Here is a 16,864-nt window from a genome sequence, read left to right on the forward strand (position 1 = left end):
AGAACCAGTTCCAGAAAACATGCTAATTTGATCACAAGGTTGAAAGATTTGGGACGGCTTTTAAGATTTACTTCCCGTGTAACGTGCGCACAGGGACTGAAGTTTTGTTTCGACGACTAAATAGCGACTAAAGAGCTAACACGTTGCCAAGAACGCGTTAGGAAGATGTATTAACCTTACCGCGCCCTCTCTCACAATGATGTTGCCAATATGGCGGCCGCAGGCGTTAGTTACTTTGCACAAACGGCAAAAAACCAAACAAAAAGAAATTGTTTTTCAGCGGCTGCTCAAAGTATACAACTTGTTTTTTCTCGAATTAACAAAATTATCGTCCTGTATGGTAAAGACAGAAGAAATGTTTTAGAAAAGCAATCGTCTGGACAAAATTGGAACAAACTAATCACGAAGTTAGATGGGATATTTCATTGCAAGTGAACTGATCTGCATTTTTTTGCAGCTGTCATTCTTATCGGTTTATCATTATAGTGGGTACGAGATTTTCTTCATTGCGCAAATCGTACGGTGCTTTTCCCACGCAGTTTAGCTAGATCAGTGTTATGGTTTCATAGTGCTCGAAACTTCAATATCATAAGCTCTGCGCATTGTATTCACCAAACAATTTCAATGGATGTCGCCTCACGACCATCTGCTTTACAGTGAGCTCCTCGTAATTATTTTCATGAACTGCTCTTCCTGAACCTCAAAGGTTATCGTACAAAAGTTTGCGGCAGTGATCCTGCGCATTCCTCAACATGTAAGCCTACAATGTAGCTTTAAAACATGAAGAATTATGTTGCTCTACAAAACAATCCATCATAGCTCAGCTGCCAATTTTGCTACACGAAGCACGGCAATCAGCTGCTTCGGTGCCGCTCCCAGTATAGATTAAAATTGTGCCACCCTTACTGCGCCTAAAATGTAAACGATAAAAATTTAAGCGCTAACAGAAGTTCTATGGACAACAGGGAAATACTCACGAAGCACTTTGTACTCACATTCAACTCCTGTAAACTGCCTTAATCAGCCGAAGTAGGTTGCATGAAGGTTGATGCTAAACCATCCTAAACTATCCTAGAAACGGTAATTCTAATCAATCAGGTGCCGCAAATTTGGTCACGGCATCCAGAGCTCTCGAGGCAGCCAAACTTTCCCCAAGTGTGCATATAAACATCATCCATCAGATGAGAGCAGCTCTTCATCAGATTTCGCAAACTGCCAAGAAGATCCTGACGCCCACTCGAGGTATATCCCGAAATGGAAGAAAGAGAATAGCAATAAATTAAAAGAGAACATAACTTTCCGAGAGGCATGAAAGCAAGCCACACAGCGCAGTTTTATTTTCACCGCGAGAACAGACTTCGCGAACTTTACCTATGCGGTGCGCAGTGGTGGCTCACCACATCGAGATCTGCCAACTGCTCAGCAGGCCGTCGACCTCTGACATGCACGGTCGCCGTTTCGCGCACCTCAAGTGCCTCTGGACAAGCTTTCTATACAGCTCCTAGTTCACAACCGCCGCAGCAGAGGCAAAGCTCTCTTGAGCGAAAAAAAAAAAGGATAAAATTCCAAAGACAAGCTCTCAAAAGCCTGGAGCATAATGCTTCCTAAGAACGCATCCCCCAAATTCAAACATGATATTCCTCGTACGTTGAAATCACCGTAGAGTAAGAAAAACTATAGTGACATAGAGCATATCAAAGCGTATGAGCTTTTTTTTTTAATGCAGAGAACTAAAGCCCGGTACGTCCTTCGCAACACTGACAAAAATCATCATGATTGTGTGTCAGCCATGATTACCTCGAACGCACTGAATAGAATGTAGAAGCAGGATCGCAAAGTAAATGGCACAATCGCTCCGTTTACAGTTCCTCTCATGGTACCCCGCATATGCAAAAAACAAGTATACAGGAACAGGCAGAAATTCTGGGCTAACACTTCCGCAGATTTTCTAGTTCCTCAGATCCCACGCTATAATTTTGGAAATACAAAGTCACAGGGAAAAACCAAACTTCCAGCAAGTGGCAGCAGTGACGAACCTTTTAATAGCTAATGTGATACAATCTGGTCCTGACGAAATACAACATAAAATTCTGGTCCCCCTATTCGAAGGATTTGTAGGCGCAAATTTAGATAATTTAGGCAAGATATGAATAATGTAGAAAATATTAGACACGAGAAAAAAAAAGCTTGTGCCATTCCTGGAAATTGTGGAATCGCTAACCTTTCCAAATAGCTATAGATCAAAAGCCCTTAAAAGGTCTCTGGAAAAAAAATTCAAACCATTCTGAATATTAGGCTGCTTGTTTTCGCATCCTAGGAACTTCTTGACATCCATCAATGCGGGTTTAACAAAGCGTGTTCAACAACTTATTATCTCCTCTGCCCTTGATATACAAACCTCACCCTTTACTTAAATGAAGTTGAAGTACCACTACAACACGAACACAAATTTCTAAGCCTCACCTTTGAAGAAAACCTTATGTTCCTGGCACACATAAGCAGCCTGAAGAGGAAAATTTCTCGATCCCTAAATGTTCTCAAAGGTCTCGCACAAAAATGCTAGGGTTCTGATCGAACATACCTTCTGTCAATTTATCGCTTTCTAGAATGCTCCTGTTTAGGTAGTGGGATCACAACGTAGGATTCAGCCAGACCATCATGCTTGAAACGACTAGACTACACAACATTCTCTTCCTTGGTCGTCTTCCAACGGGTGCATTACGGTAACGTCGCCCATAAATAATATCTGCGTCGAAACTAATTAACTACCCCTTGCAGAAAGAAGAACAATGGCCACATGTGCATACATGCTGAAAACAATTTCTTCCAACATACATCTGTTATCCCATCGTTACAACACCACCATCCGGAACACTATCAACAATAGAGCCTGAGCATTCAAATCGCTGCTCCTGCGCTTCAAAGGAATTTGTGGGGAATTAGGCGCAATGAACGAGTCCCCGATACTTCGCAGAGTCTCACCCACTGCCGCCATAGTGGTGTGTTCTTGCGGTATGCGATTTCACATAGCACACTTTTATAGAAGCAAACTATATGCGATTCATATTGGAGGAATTTAAGCGCTAGACGGGAACTACATTGGAAGAAATAAGGAGCACTCTACATAGATGGTCAGAAAAGTGCAGTGCATCTGATGTTCATTGATTCAGGAGAAATGGAACAAAACAGTGCGATTACTTCAGTGCTCATCAACTTTCTCTGCCAAATGCAATGCTTTCTCAGTATCAGTAAAGGGATCACTAAAGAAACCTATTAAAGCAGTATTATTCGAACATGCTGCTTCGAACATGACATTCACAGCAGTGCAGCAAAAATGCAATAGATGCCTCAATAGGAATTATCAAACACAATGTATGAAGGAGCACTGAACAAGGGTAAAGGGGGGACGCCTCAGTTCCAAGCTCGAGCCAACGTTTCGACAAGTGGACTTGTCTTCGTCTGGGCGACAAGTCCACTCGTCGAAACGTTGGCTCTACCTGCGAACTGAGGTCCCCTTTACTAACCTTGTTCAGTGATTGTGTAAACCATCTTTTTTCTCTTGTTATACCTGGATCATCATACACAATGTAGTAACAGCTTATGCACAAGGACGGATATTAAAGTGCTGCTGCGTTCCTAAACACGTAAGAATCCGGAAAAATGAGAACGTTGATGAATGAGCGGCACTGGCCCGTAATGATATAATAAAACAAATCAACATGCCTCTTAAATAATGCACAAAGCTCGTGCAGAGTAAACTGAGAACTAAAAGGAAGTCCTCATGGGATTGTCAAGTGAACTTATAAGGTATACATCTGATTCCTGTTATCAAAAAGTGGAAGTCATGCAATCATCACAAGCGCTCTGTCGATGTCCGGTTTGGTTGACTTTACGGAGTTCAACGTCCTAAAGCGACTCAGGCTGTGAAAAACGCCGTAGTTGAAGGTTCTGGGAATTTCGACCATCTGGGGTACTTTAACGTGCGCTGACATCGCAGAGTACACAAGCGCCTTGCTCTTCGCCTTCATTCAAAAACGGCCGCCGCGGCTGAGATTTGATCCCGCGTCCTTCTGGTTTTAATTTTTTTTGCAATTTTTTTGTTTTCAAGTTTTATTTCAATCAATCATAACAAAACCAACACAAGCAATATTTCAGCAGTCGAACGCCGTAATCAGTGAGCCATTACAGCAGGGCCATTGTCGAAGTGATCCTGCATTTTCTTAAGCACAACGCCCATCTTGAGCACAACGTTTTCCTTCTGAAACAAGAAAATCATACATGTGAAATGTGTGACGATGAGCCCACAGTCAATCATGTTCTAATATGGTGCATAAAGCTTGAGGAAATAAGAAAAGATTTCGTATGTCTATATAAGGAACAATTTTCACTCAATCGAAGCATCCTGATGGGAGAAAATGTGTCGCTGAATTCTCATGCATTCTCGATTTTTTTTTTTTCGTTTCACGGAAAACAACCTTCTAAACTTATTGTGGTAGTTTTTAAAAAACATTGTTTTCGAACACAGCAAACTGAACCAACGTGTTTAACGCATGATGACCTTGGTTACCTAAGCGTCATAATGTCCAATACAAGCCAATAGAAGCCAAACAAACTTCCATTGATTTTTTAGCCTACACATATTTTGAGCATTATAGGTGCCGGTTTGAAGCTCGGGTTTCGACAGTGTTGCCAGTCGAGCTGATAATGTTTTGCTTAACCGGTGATTATCACGATGCCACAACATGGAACTTGTTACTTGCCTAAGGTTCTTCTTTTTTTATGCAGGCTTACCATTAAAGCTAGCTGCCCAATGCATCTACGAAAATATCCACTGGACACGCAGGCTTGTCCGTTGGAGATAGGAAGCTGTAAGTAACGCAATCACTGTTAAGTTTCTGCAGACTCTGCTCCTAATTCGTTTCCTGGACATATTTGCTCATTGTGTATGAGTGTTGTGGAGATTTCGTGTTGGTGTTGCTTCACTAGGCCACGTCAGTGTCTGATTTTCAAGCATTTTTGTGCCTTGATTTCATGCTAAATTCTGAGTAACTGACAATTTGAAGCCCATGAAAGATGAAACAGTCTCACAACAGATACAATAGCCGCTACGAGTTATAGCGCTAATTCAGTGCGTTTCTCCACTTTTGTCCCGTGTGCTTGCGGCAACTTGCTTGTCTAATCTCTCACTAACCGGTTAAGCATTCGATGCTTCTTTAGACGAAACAACCTCACTATCCCAGCAATTATGTCAAAGGGAGTATAAAAGAATTTGGCACATGTTTATTTCTTTTAAAATCCATGAAACCTTCCTAAATGTACATGCGGATTTTGCGGCAAAAAGACGCTGTTTTCATGACAAGCTAAAGCGCCACATTTGTAGTAAAATCTTTTTACTCCTCCTAGTTATAATGTTGACATTTGAAAAGTTGAAAGTTGATATTGAATAACGAAGTAATTTAGCTAAGTACATTGTTATTTTTTATTTTAAGGTGCAATATTATATAGCTGAATTGAAAAACGTCGACATCCAAGGCTAGTTCAGTTTTCAAAATGTTGGAATCTCCCGTTGCGTTTGGTTGATTGGTAGCTTGAACTTGCCACTTTGCACATTGATAGAAAGACGTGCGTCGGATCTGTATTGCAGGTAATAATTATGCATTTCTTCAGACAAATTTAGGGGCTTTTTCCAGCTATGCTTTTTATATGTTTTATTACCTGGCGATGTTGATATTTGTGACGGTATCGTGCACAGTGACAACTTTTGGAACACAAAGTGGGAAAGTCGCTCTAAAAAGCGTTCGAAGACTTTTTTGTTCACTTTCAATGTCTTGAGCAATACTGAGCATTTAAGAATATTAAAAAATGAACTTGCTATATATGTTGACACCTTTCAATCAAGCAAATAATTCATTTGTCCTAAAACAAAACAATAAAAACACTATTCGCTAGCGCGCAAGTAAAGTCTGCGTTTCCGTAAGATCCACCTGCGCTGCCCTCAACGACGTATCTTACTGCTCTTCAAACAAAACCAGCATCGAAAACTTTAGAACACTTGAAGTTCTGCTTGTTGCATAAGCACATCTCGAAAGCAAGTGCAGTATTTCGTTTTTCTGTTCTCTTAATATAACCTTTCTTTGCAATTGTTTTTTCTCCCAGTCGCCTATTCATCGAAGGAAGTGGTCTTCAAATGGAAAGGTCCAGATCCTGTTGTGATAAATCATGACGTAACTTTGTCCCAGTACGAGTTTCTCAACATCACTGTGACCAACCTGACTACGTATGGGCCAGGCGGAGGTTGGTATGTTTTTGTGCGTTGAAACAAAATTTGAGATGCAAGGAAGGTTGACAGTGTACTGCTTTATTTTTATACTCAGCATGCATCTTGGAGAATCTAGAAATGTTCATCGTTTTTTTTTTTAAGGAAAGGGGGGAGGGGGGAGTGTGCTTTTAATCTGTGTTGTGGTTATACAGCTCTCATTTGTCTGGCAACGTTTTCTCTAACATTTCACTTTTACTCGGCACGTTTCATTTTTGAACGATTAAGCATTTATCTTTATAATTCGTGGCATATAAAAACAAAAAAAATGACGTCATCGTTGTTGTTGTTGTTTTTTTTCAGAAAATTAAAACAAGTTATCAAACTGCTATTGTCATTATCTACGAAGGCGTTTACAACAGAAAAGACGTTATGCTGCGGGAGCTTGATCTTGTGAGCCTCCAAATAAACCTGGACACACTGTGATGCGAGCACATCTTTGTGGCTACACAGTTTGCTGCTTCTATCCCACTTGTGTAGGGCACAAAATACGAGCAAAGAGACCACAAGAAAGAAACTCTGATCTTTTTCTATTGTAATATTCTACCGCCGAAAGGAGCAAGTGATGCGCTTTCCACGCAGACACGCATGTATAGCAATTTCTACTCTGCATTTTTTTTACCCTGTCTTTGCAGAAGTTCGCTCTTTGCTGATGGCCCGGTTCATTCTCAGCCGTCGGCGCGGCTACTTCATTCTTCAAATCTACGCACCTTGCTCCATGATCGTCGGTGCCTCGTGGGTCGCGTTCTGGATCAACCGCAGCGATGCCGCTGGTCGCGTCGCTGTAGGTCTGTCACAGCACCTCTTCCTGCTCCCCTTCTCTTGAACAGTATGCTGTGGCTCTTACACGCAACACGAACACAACGTACGCTGCTCATTACTAGATGTTCATGTGTTTACACTTTGTGTTCATGCTCAGAACTCGAGCTGTGATTACGCAACAATCTAAAGACGAAGCCCCGATTCCGGCCACTAACGATAGAACATAGCCTCTTCCAGCAATGCTAGTATACTCATGGAAACAGCAAGTGACAAAATAGGCATATAACTGTGCGTCGTTTGGCAACACTGTACAAGAACAGAGCTGATCTATTTTCCCGATACCTAGCGTCGATATCGGGGCTTCCTCTCATGTGAGTGACACTCCAGGGGCCACCACCGTGCTGACCCTGGTGACGATGGGCTTCGGGGGCCGGGCCTCTCTCCCCAAGGTCGACTACGCGACGGCCCTGGACTGGTTCATCATCATGTGCTTCACCTTTGTGTTCACGGCGCTGGTGGAATACGCTTGCGTCAACTACCTCGAGCGCTTCCTGATGAACCGGGAACGCAAGCGACTCGAAGCTCTCGCACAGCAAGAAGAGCGCCGAGAGCTTGCCAAGGTGATCACCGGCTGATTGCTCCAGTGAACCGGTAGATCGAAAGAAAGCGCAGATTCTGGTCGCACATAATTAGCCTTCCCTTCAGAGCGCCGTACTAAGAAAGATTATTTTCCGCCCTTAAGTCTAACTAAAGTTCAATATCATTGTTCCCTGGGCATTCTTTGAGGAAGGCCCTGTGGAGTGCTTCTGTGGCGCACGTTTTTAGAAGTTACACTATAAATACGAATAACTTAATGAAGGCGTAAGAAGGGAGTAGCATGCTTTCAAGCTAAATCCCTATTATCGTCAGTACGTGTTACTCAACCCCTGAGGTAGAAATTCATCACTAGAAAAGCGAATACAGATGGGCGGCAGTGGAAGCTCATTCTCAGTTCAAAATATGCCAAGTTCTAGGAATTAGGAAGCTTTTTAACTGGGGTTTCAATGTCCTCTAATTGCTAACATCAATCCTACTGGTGCAGCGATTCAAATTGTGCTTTAATCTCGAATTACATTGAATAAATACGATTTAAGAAAGTAATAGCTTTTGTTGCCGAAGTGTAGTATATTCCGTCCGTTTAGTAGGAAAATACACCTGAGAGAGACTGTCGTGGCCTGGAAAGGAGTGTGCTAGAGGACATACAGGCTTACTGGTTTTCGTTTACGAGATTTAACGTCCCAAAGCGACTCAGGCTATGAGAGACGCCGTAGTGGAGGACTCCGGAAATTTCGACCACCTGGGGTTCTTTAACTGTGCACTGACATCGCACAGCACACGTTCGCCTTGCTTTTCGCATCCATTGAAAAGCGGCTGCCGAGGCCGGGATTCGATCCCGTAGTGGCCCTGCAGTCGAACGCCCTAACCACTGCACCGCAACGGGGAGGGGGGGGGGGGGGGGGGAGAGCAATTGCAGGATTAGTGGTGTTACAATGTACGCGCTCTCATTTGCTCTTATATTTCTCTTTTATCATCTACAGTGCCAGTTCTGCCAGTTGCTACGTATATTCACCATAGCGATTAATCGAATGTTTAATTATTTTAAAATTAGGTTGTTGTTGTTTTTTTGCCGCGCCAAGAACTTGCAACTGAACGACGTCAGTTTAGAGCGATGGCTGTTCCAGGGCAGACAGCAGCTCGCGCTCGGTGATCACGTGCTGCCGCTTATGCACGCCAGTTTCAAGGAGCCATCCTGGTGACTCGAGGCCTAGTACAGAAAGAGGGGTCGTGATATACCTTGAATGGGCTGATGCGAACTGTTTCACGGCCAGGACGGCAGAGATCACATGAAAGTGTCAAGGGTTCGACAACATCATTAACCGCAGAAGTTTGGGAAGCCACACGATAAGTGGCGGGATATTTAGCGAGGAACTTGGAGTAAAGACCAAGAGTGCCGGAGGGGATCTATAGGGTGTACAGTGTTAAGGGGTTAATCGGATCGGCGACGCACTTTCTGTCGATGCTGATCACTCGTTAGGGAACGGGCTAGTTGGTGGCATTTCTCGGCATACTTCTAATATCGGGGACAGGAGTGCAGTCGGATGCATCAGGATGCATCAGGATGGTAAGGAAGAATTTTCACGTTCATAAAGAAGAAAAAAGATAAAGAAATATAAAGAAATACTTATAAAATAAATATTTGATTATTTATTTTTTGGTGATGGCGAATAGAACACGGCATTTCGTCGCAATGGTGCGAAAGCTGCCGAAGCGTGCCCCCTCTTCCTAAGCCCCATTTGTATTTCATCAGTTTTATTGTTGTTTTACCGTAATGCATAGTGTACCGGCAATACCTGCTATTTAATGTAAAGCTTTAAAAAATTTCCGGCGTTCAAAGTTAGAGAGTCGGGGCACAAATGTTTTTTTTTTGTTTGTTTGTTTGTTTTTTTTTTTTGTTGTTGTTGATTTTTTTTTAATCTACAGCGGTTTTCCTAGCTGCTTGGTGTCCGTTCAACGATGCTTCCGCAGATCGTGCCACTAAGGCGCCAGCTGCATCGCTTATAGAGCGCATCAACTGCGTAGCGACCAACACTTCAGGCTCTCAACCCCGCGGTGGTGGTGAAGTGGTTAGGGCACTCGACTACTGTGCCCAAAAATGCAGAATTGAATCCCGGCCACGGCAGCCGCGTCTCCTTGGAGACGAAAATCAAGGCGCCTTAGTGCTGTGCGATGTCAGTGCACGTTAAATAGCCCCATGTGGTCTAAATTTCCGGAGCCCTTCACTGCGGCGTCTCTAGACCAACCAACCAGACCAGACCAACCAACTTCAGGTTTTTATGTACACCACGTAGTGTCATTACTGCCAAGAAAACTGGTCTCCGAGGGTAGCGTTTCAGCATTGCTTCCCACGCAGAATGGGTCAAGTTTCATCCACAGTTCCTAAAGATGCCGGCTGGTTTTCTAGTCGATTCAAGCTTTCCGTTTCGCTCTTTGGCGTTGTATGGGATGAAATCAGAATTCTCAGTGCCTGGCTTCTTCGTCCGAATTCGTTTCACGGCAGCCGTCCAAATCTCCGGGCGAAGACCCCTGCCTCCGCTGACCTGCTTTATCATGCGCGCTTTCATTTTTACGGGTGACTTTTCCTTCAAATAAGCTGCTTTTATATTCTCATTCCTCTTAATTACTGACTTTCGTCCAATTTTATTTTTCGCTTTTGTTTATATTCCTAATATAGCGGGAAATATTCTAGAAACGAGGCCTCTTGACACGTTTCAGCGCTGACCGTCTTTAAACGCCGTCCAGCGTCTGCGCTCGTTGCGTTAAGTTCTGACACTAGGAAATGATATGTGTTTAGTATACTGTGTATTTTTTTTTTTCGTACGCCGAATCAAAATAGGTTTTGTTTATTTTGCAATCTGCGTTGAAGTGCTGCATATTAGTTCTTACACGTCATCTGCTCGCTTTTGTTTAATTGTTTCATTCACTTTTTTTTTTCATATGTTTTGGGAGGAAACTGGGAACAAGATAGGCTAAATATGTTTTCTTTTTGCAACTTATTACTTAGTAACGACGTCGAGAGTCAAGAATGCGGAAGCATGGTCATATCCAACAGCATGCATTCAGAACACAGCCTGTACAAGCTAGCGTTGAGAGCTGGTTTGCGCGGCGTAATAGTCTGGCGGCTCATTTTGGACGGCGCTTCTTGGACGATGTGGCCTGAATAATAAGCTGCCAACATTCATCGGCTTCGTGAAGATCAATAAAGAGACGCATGCAGGATCGCATCCTATTTGCATGGCGTACTTAAATGGTTTGTTTTATTCATGAATACATTTCTCGAGTTATTAATGGTAGAATAAATGGATAGAGCTGAGGCACTTACTCTCTAATTAGCAGAGCCCAAGCACGGAAAGCATGCAAATGTTCAGACTGGTCGCGCTCACGCGTGGTTTTATCAGGTTTATCAAAGCATTTTGTTCCGCTTATGAACACTCTATATGTGGCTAAAGCTAAAGGGACCATAAAATGATGTTGATGGCCATTTTTAATGCAGCTTAATTCTGAAGATCAATTTATGAACATTTGAGTCAAACTTAACAGCTTGGTTTTGGCGCTGTAAATTACTAATTATTTGTAGAAATTGTTCCCGGATGGGTGGACCGAATGGGATGGAATATAGGAGCGTCCCCTTTGAAACGGGGTGGTAGCAGTTGCTATCATGCTCATTTTTTCCCCTATATCTTAATTATTGTTTTAGATTGGTTAACTATACCATCATTCAGTTTATTGAATTTTTGATTCTACATTACTAACATTATGCCACTTTTCTGCTTTTAAGCCACCAATCTTCCAATCATATTTTGCTAGCTTCCACCGAAGGTTCATTTACCCGGCCACTGATATCTCTAAACACAAGAGCTTCAGGAAGAGTGACTGCGCCTGCATCGACTTCCAGTTGGCTACCGCCACAAATCAGAGTGACACCTCGTGGTGTTTTTTTAGCCGCGACTTTCTCGTCACTTAAAGCGAGGAGCATGTGCGAGCCGTCTCAGTAGACACGCCCAAGTGAAGAGGGAGTGTCTGGGAGCGGCGGAGCGGCAGTCCAGACCTGTCCTCTAAAGTTTCTTTTTCTTGTACTTCACCGTTTGTTGATTTGAGAGTGAAATCTAAAGCATAATTTCTGATCACAAATATATTCGGTTTCAGTAAAGCTTGCATTAATTTTTCCCGAATCCGACCTTCCGGGACTATTAGATCCCGAATCAGGCATGGATCACGCAAATACATTATTTCGCACGGCTTGGTTAATGTAGACCTTTACACCTGTTTGCATTGGCTGGCCTTTCACGTAATGGGGTGACTTACATGCACATCCCGTTGGGTACGTGTTGTAAATTTAATAAAAAGGTACAAATTTGAGATCTATGGATTAACTGAGAGGCAATGTGCTGTACAGAGCCTATCACACTTGTCTAGAGCGTTCAAGCGGTGCTGCGTGGGAGACGTAAAGTGTAAAGTCCCAGCCAGGTACTGATATTTACTGACAGTTCTAGCATTTCAGCGCGTACGCAAAGTCTTACGAACCGCACAGAATGAAGCGCATCGTTTCTAACAAAGCACCTACGTTAGCTCATGACTTCATTTGTTCCGTATAAGACCGCACGAGCGCTCTAGACAAGTGTGATTGGCTCTTCGCAAGGGGTGTTGCTGACATGAAAAATTGATGATGTCACGTCATGCCCTCAGATGTGCAGTTCAAATGACTTCCTGGTTTTTTTTTTCCAACATCGCAAGTGTCACTTTTTGGTGTCGTTAGCTTCAAGACCTCTAAAATAGTGTTCTTTTAAACCTATTGTGGTCAGTTTGCAACGCTTTTACTGAGGTTATAAGATGAGACTCTTCTCACTTTCGGATATATTTCGTTTTCAGTTCATGCAATATTTTTCTACATTTTTTGGACCCAGACAAAAATTTTGCCTGCCCCATAAGACTAATCGTGCATTGTAGATTTTTTAGGTTGAAATCAAATCAACATAGATATAAGGCTCCCTTGACTCCAACTGCAAAACATTAAACACAATGTTGTAGTGAAAATCGCGGTGCTCATTTCTTATTAACTAAAAAAAGGTACAATAAGGAATAATAAAGAATAATAGCTTCGCAGCTGCTGAAGCGATCATTTCTAGAAAAAATATGACGCATTAGTCCAATAAATTTCGGGCATGGATATATATATATATATATATATTATATATATCCAATGTTAAGTATGTAATGATACCTTGACAACACAAAATGGGGCCAAATACGTAAGCGCAAGTAAAATATGCGTAAGGAGTCTCAGCCAATGCATCATCACAGAACGTTAGGCCTATTTTGCGACTATAAATAGCTTATGCATTAATATATATACTTAGCTTTCACCTCTAGCAGCTGCAAATTCCGCCTTGTTTTCTCAAAGATGTTGCAAAAGAATGTTTCTTCAAATATTCTAGCACTTTATGTAGCTCTAAGGCCAGAAATGAGTTGTTTACATTTTTGCTCTCTATATCACAAATGACATTCCAGGAGCTACAGGCATAAAACATTTAAAGTAGGTGCTTAGTGATAAAGAGCAAGGGCAAAGGAAGACAACACATGGCAAGCACTTGTAGTAAGTTTTTTTTTTTTTTGTGTGTGTGTGTGTCACAGAAGGCGTGCCTTTCTCCCCTCTTGGCAATGCTGAACCAAATAGCACAACTTGCCATTCATAATAAGGACAAAATGGCACACGTTTGTTCGCAAAGTACCGTTTTTTGTTTTATTTGTTCATCAGAGCTACTATCACTAGTGTCATTCTTTAGTGGCAATACTTCCTCACTGCATTAACCGTGGTTGTTCCTGCCTGGTACTGTCGCTCTAAGTAAAGTTTGTTGCATCTCTATGGGAGACAAGAGTGGAAGTTGGGAGAGGGCTGCCTCCATGTCAGGCGCCATATATATTAAACAAGTCTGCTCATAACATGACTCCATTTGCACGCAACGTTAAAAACATGTCAACTTAAATTGCAGCGACTGCCATATTGAAGCTGTGCCCAGGGTAGGTTTAATAAGCGAATTTTTAATAGGCGTCCGCGCATGTTTTACCTCAGATGACGCGATGTAAGCGCTACAACAGGTCCCAAGGTATTGTGTTCCTTACGAGCGAGAGAACAGGGGAAGAAGCTTTGGACGTCTGCTAATTCTACGAATACAGTTAAAAGTCGATTTATAAAGTTAAGTGGAGCTACTAATCACTTCGTTAGATACAAAAATTCGCAAAGTTGAGTGAAGCAATTCCGGGTTCCTTAATTCAGTTATATGGCGCAGCGGCATCCAAAAAGCTACCGCGGCATCATATTCGCAAAACGCAATTACGTCGAAAATGATATTGCGGCCTCCGGGAAAAAAGCTAACACCACTAGCCTGTATGAAAGAAAAAAAATGTCTGGTGCAACAAGAATAGCCCCAGGGGATTTTCGACACCTCGCGTGTTCCGGCAAACTGTCACAGCGGGTAAAGGGCATCCTAGCGCTAAACACGCCATGGTGGGTTCAATTCAAAATTTTAAATCTCGTTTCGCGCTGCGCAGCTTCGTAATGAGGGCGAAAGCGCTCCAGAATGTTTGCGCTGGCTCGCAATCAATAAATTTTTGGGCGTTCAATAAAAGCGGATCGAAAATTAGCACTTTTCCGCATTCATTTTTCGATAACGAGGTGATTGCGTCTGGACAGATCACGAAGTTGGTTTCTTTAGTTTGAGTTGAAGCATTGAACTCTACGGGCGTCTAAGAGAGCCTCGGGATGTCTTCGTTAAATGGGGAGTTTCGTTCAATCGGGTTTCGGTAAATCGAGTTTTGACTGTGCCTGTTGCCTGCATGCACAGAATTCTCGACTTTAGAGGCCTTTGGTTGTTAGCTACGTCATTTGAACAACACTGATATAAACTGCACGTAAAAGCGCTCACATTTTGTTTTATTTCTTTGTACTAATAGCACACAGTATGAATAAATATAGATAGGAACGCTGTGACAGAAGGAAATCAAGACCGGCCATTCTGTAATATTATCCTGACTTTTGTAACCACCACTTTGCGCATGACACACAAAAAATCCTAGTGCCGCAATACAAGGACCCTGTCACTTCATTCTCTCTACGCAGCGGAATGTAAATGCGTCCAACATATGCGACTATACTGCTGAGACCATATTGGAAGCGATCGATTGATATATGCCTACACAGTGCAAAGCTGAGACTCGCGAGCGCGTCGCAACTGTGCATATTACGTCACCAGACGAAACGACTTCTTGAAGTCGACACCGGTCCATTAACCTCTCCTTCAATCCTCGAGCCGAAATTAAAGCTGCATTAGTTTCCCGAGCCAGTGGCATTTACGATTTCCTCTCGTTTTTCCCGTCTCCTGGCAGGAGTTCAAGGACTCTGGAGCAACAGAGGAAGCGGTGGCAGCGACCGGGGACAACGCAACAGCGGCCGACTCGGAAAACATCCGGCTCCGGCTCGACCAAGCCGACGAGGACGCCGAGGGGGCAAGCGGCGCGGGAGCCCGGAGACGGCGCAGGGAGCGAGGGACACCGGCCATAGGCCTGGCACGGCGCTTCGGGTTCCCCTGGTGGGGCACGAGGCTCGCCGACAGCCACCCTGACACAGCGTACGCACGATGTAGCCGCGGAGCGGCGCTGTCCACCCCATCTTCAGGGGCGGCGGAGGAGCGCATGAGTCCCAGCGATGTGGCCGGAGAGCTGGACGCCTGGGCTCGAATCATCTTTCCTCTCACGTTCACCGCGCTCAAAATCATGTACTGGACGCTGTTCCTCTATTTCGTCGACGATGAAATCCCCGAGGACCCACCTTCACGAAACTGAATCTCCCTCTGCATTTTGGTTACTCCGTTTGACTCGGTTTTCTACACCGTGTTTCCTTTCTTTTACCGTACTTGGATTGCACGAGGAGACTGCGCCACGTCCTGGCGTACTCGCTACGTTGAAGCGACTGCGAAGTCTCCCCGGGGAATGATGTGCGTGCGGCTGTGTTCCCGGGTCTGTCATATCAAGTGACAGCTAACCCTCTCGCCTTCTTTCTACGTGGTGCCGCTTACGTGCTATCCCGCTCGCCGCCCCTGGTGATGGTGCGGAATGCAACACGCGTGCGTGGCGGTGGCACGTGCAGCGATTTCTCGATCGTGCCGCAGCGACGTGCAGAGAGCTTCCAAGTCGGACACCGCACTCTCTACCAGTGTGTCCGCAGGAACGAGGCTGACGGCGGAATCTACCAAGGGCGAGGGTAGTGCATCCGGACGCCAAGCGCATCGGTCTTCGAAGTCACTGCCGCCGAATTCAGAAACCGGCTTTTGCAAACTTGATGCTTGGCATTTTGGCGATTAATTTTGAGTAAAGGCGAAATTATCTCGTTGACACTGAGAACATCAGCAAACGTTTCGCCCCCACTCTTTCCTAAATTTAACTAATGAGCCGGTAGACAGCTTTCACATGCCACCCCTCATAATAAAGACTCATTTTAAAGCAATCACCTGGTAACCTAGGAAGACTAGTTTCTGAATACGCAGATTAGGGCCACGCAGGTATATTTACTTTGCCTATTTGGTTCGTGATTGTTGTAACCTTAAGCTGTCTTTGCTTCTGCGCTCCTGGCGCTAGATTCACTGCGTCATATCTTTAATAGGCAGTAAAGCAGTCTTCATATCATTCCATCGTCTCTGCTGCCAATCGCTTGCACAAAGTGGCACCTCTAGCACTCGAAGTAGTCTCTCGGCTGACAATACGATCATGCGTCTGAGGAAAAACCAGGCACTGTCGGCAGTGCATGGCGTTTAATAACTTTTAATTAGATTATTTTGGTGTTTAATTTTCAGATTACTATGAGCGGGTGTACATGTGTGCGTGTGTTTCCAGAGAGAAAGAGAGAGAGAGACTTCGTTTGGTGAGTAAAATAAAAAATAAATGAAGAAAAGGCATTCAGTCCGGAAGAGCAGGGAGAAGAAGATTTGTTTGATAATGTCAAATCTTGTCAAACAGCACCTACATTGTACTGCCGCTTGATCGCATTTTTTTTTTTTAATGTATATATTATGTTCTGCTCAACCATTCCCAAGTTCGCCCTCTTATCATGAGCAGAAATTATGAACAAGCGCAGTTCTCCCCGAACAAAATGTTAATGTATGAAATTTTATTTCCATATCAAAATATAGCCCCATT

The 16,864-nt window shown here is 43.6% G+C and overlaps 1 protein-coding gene across 1 annotated transcript in view; it reads left to right on the forward strand.

The window, feature by feature from the left end:
* LOC146191370 (gamma-aminobutyric acid receptor subunit alpha-6-like) overlaps positions 1-16,393 on the forward strand; it is a 60,078-nt gene extending 43,685 nt beyond the window's left edge. Inside the window, exons 5-9 of the mRNA XM_084599922.1 lie at positions 4,786-4,868; positions 6,157-6,294; positions 6,952-7,104; positions 7,466-7,698; positions 15,059-16,393. Coding sequence (XP_084456048.1) covers positions 4,786-4,868; positions 6,157-6,294; positions 6,952-7,104; positions 7,466-7,698; positions 15,059-15,514 — 1,063 coding nt within the window. The 3' untranslated portion in view covers positions 15,515-16,393. The remainder of the gene's footprint in view (positions 1-4,785; positions 4,869-6,156; positions 6,295-6,951; positions 7,105-7,465; positions 7,699-15,058) is intronic.
* Positions 16,394-16,864: the final 471 nt, after the last annotated feature.

This window comes from Amblyomma maculatum, chromosome 4, assembly GCF_055883805.1.
Source record: "Amblyomma maculatum isolate TAMU_Amacu chromosome 4, ASM5588380v1, whole genome shotgun sequence".
In the NCBI taxonomy this organism is placed as follows: Eukaryota; Metazoa; Arthropoda; class Arachnida; order Ixodida; family Ixodidae; genus Amblyomma; species Amblyomma maculatum.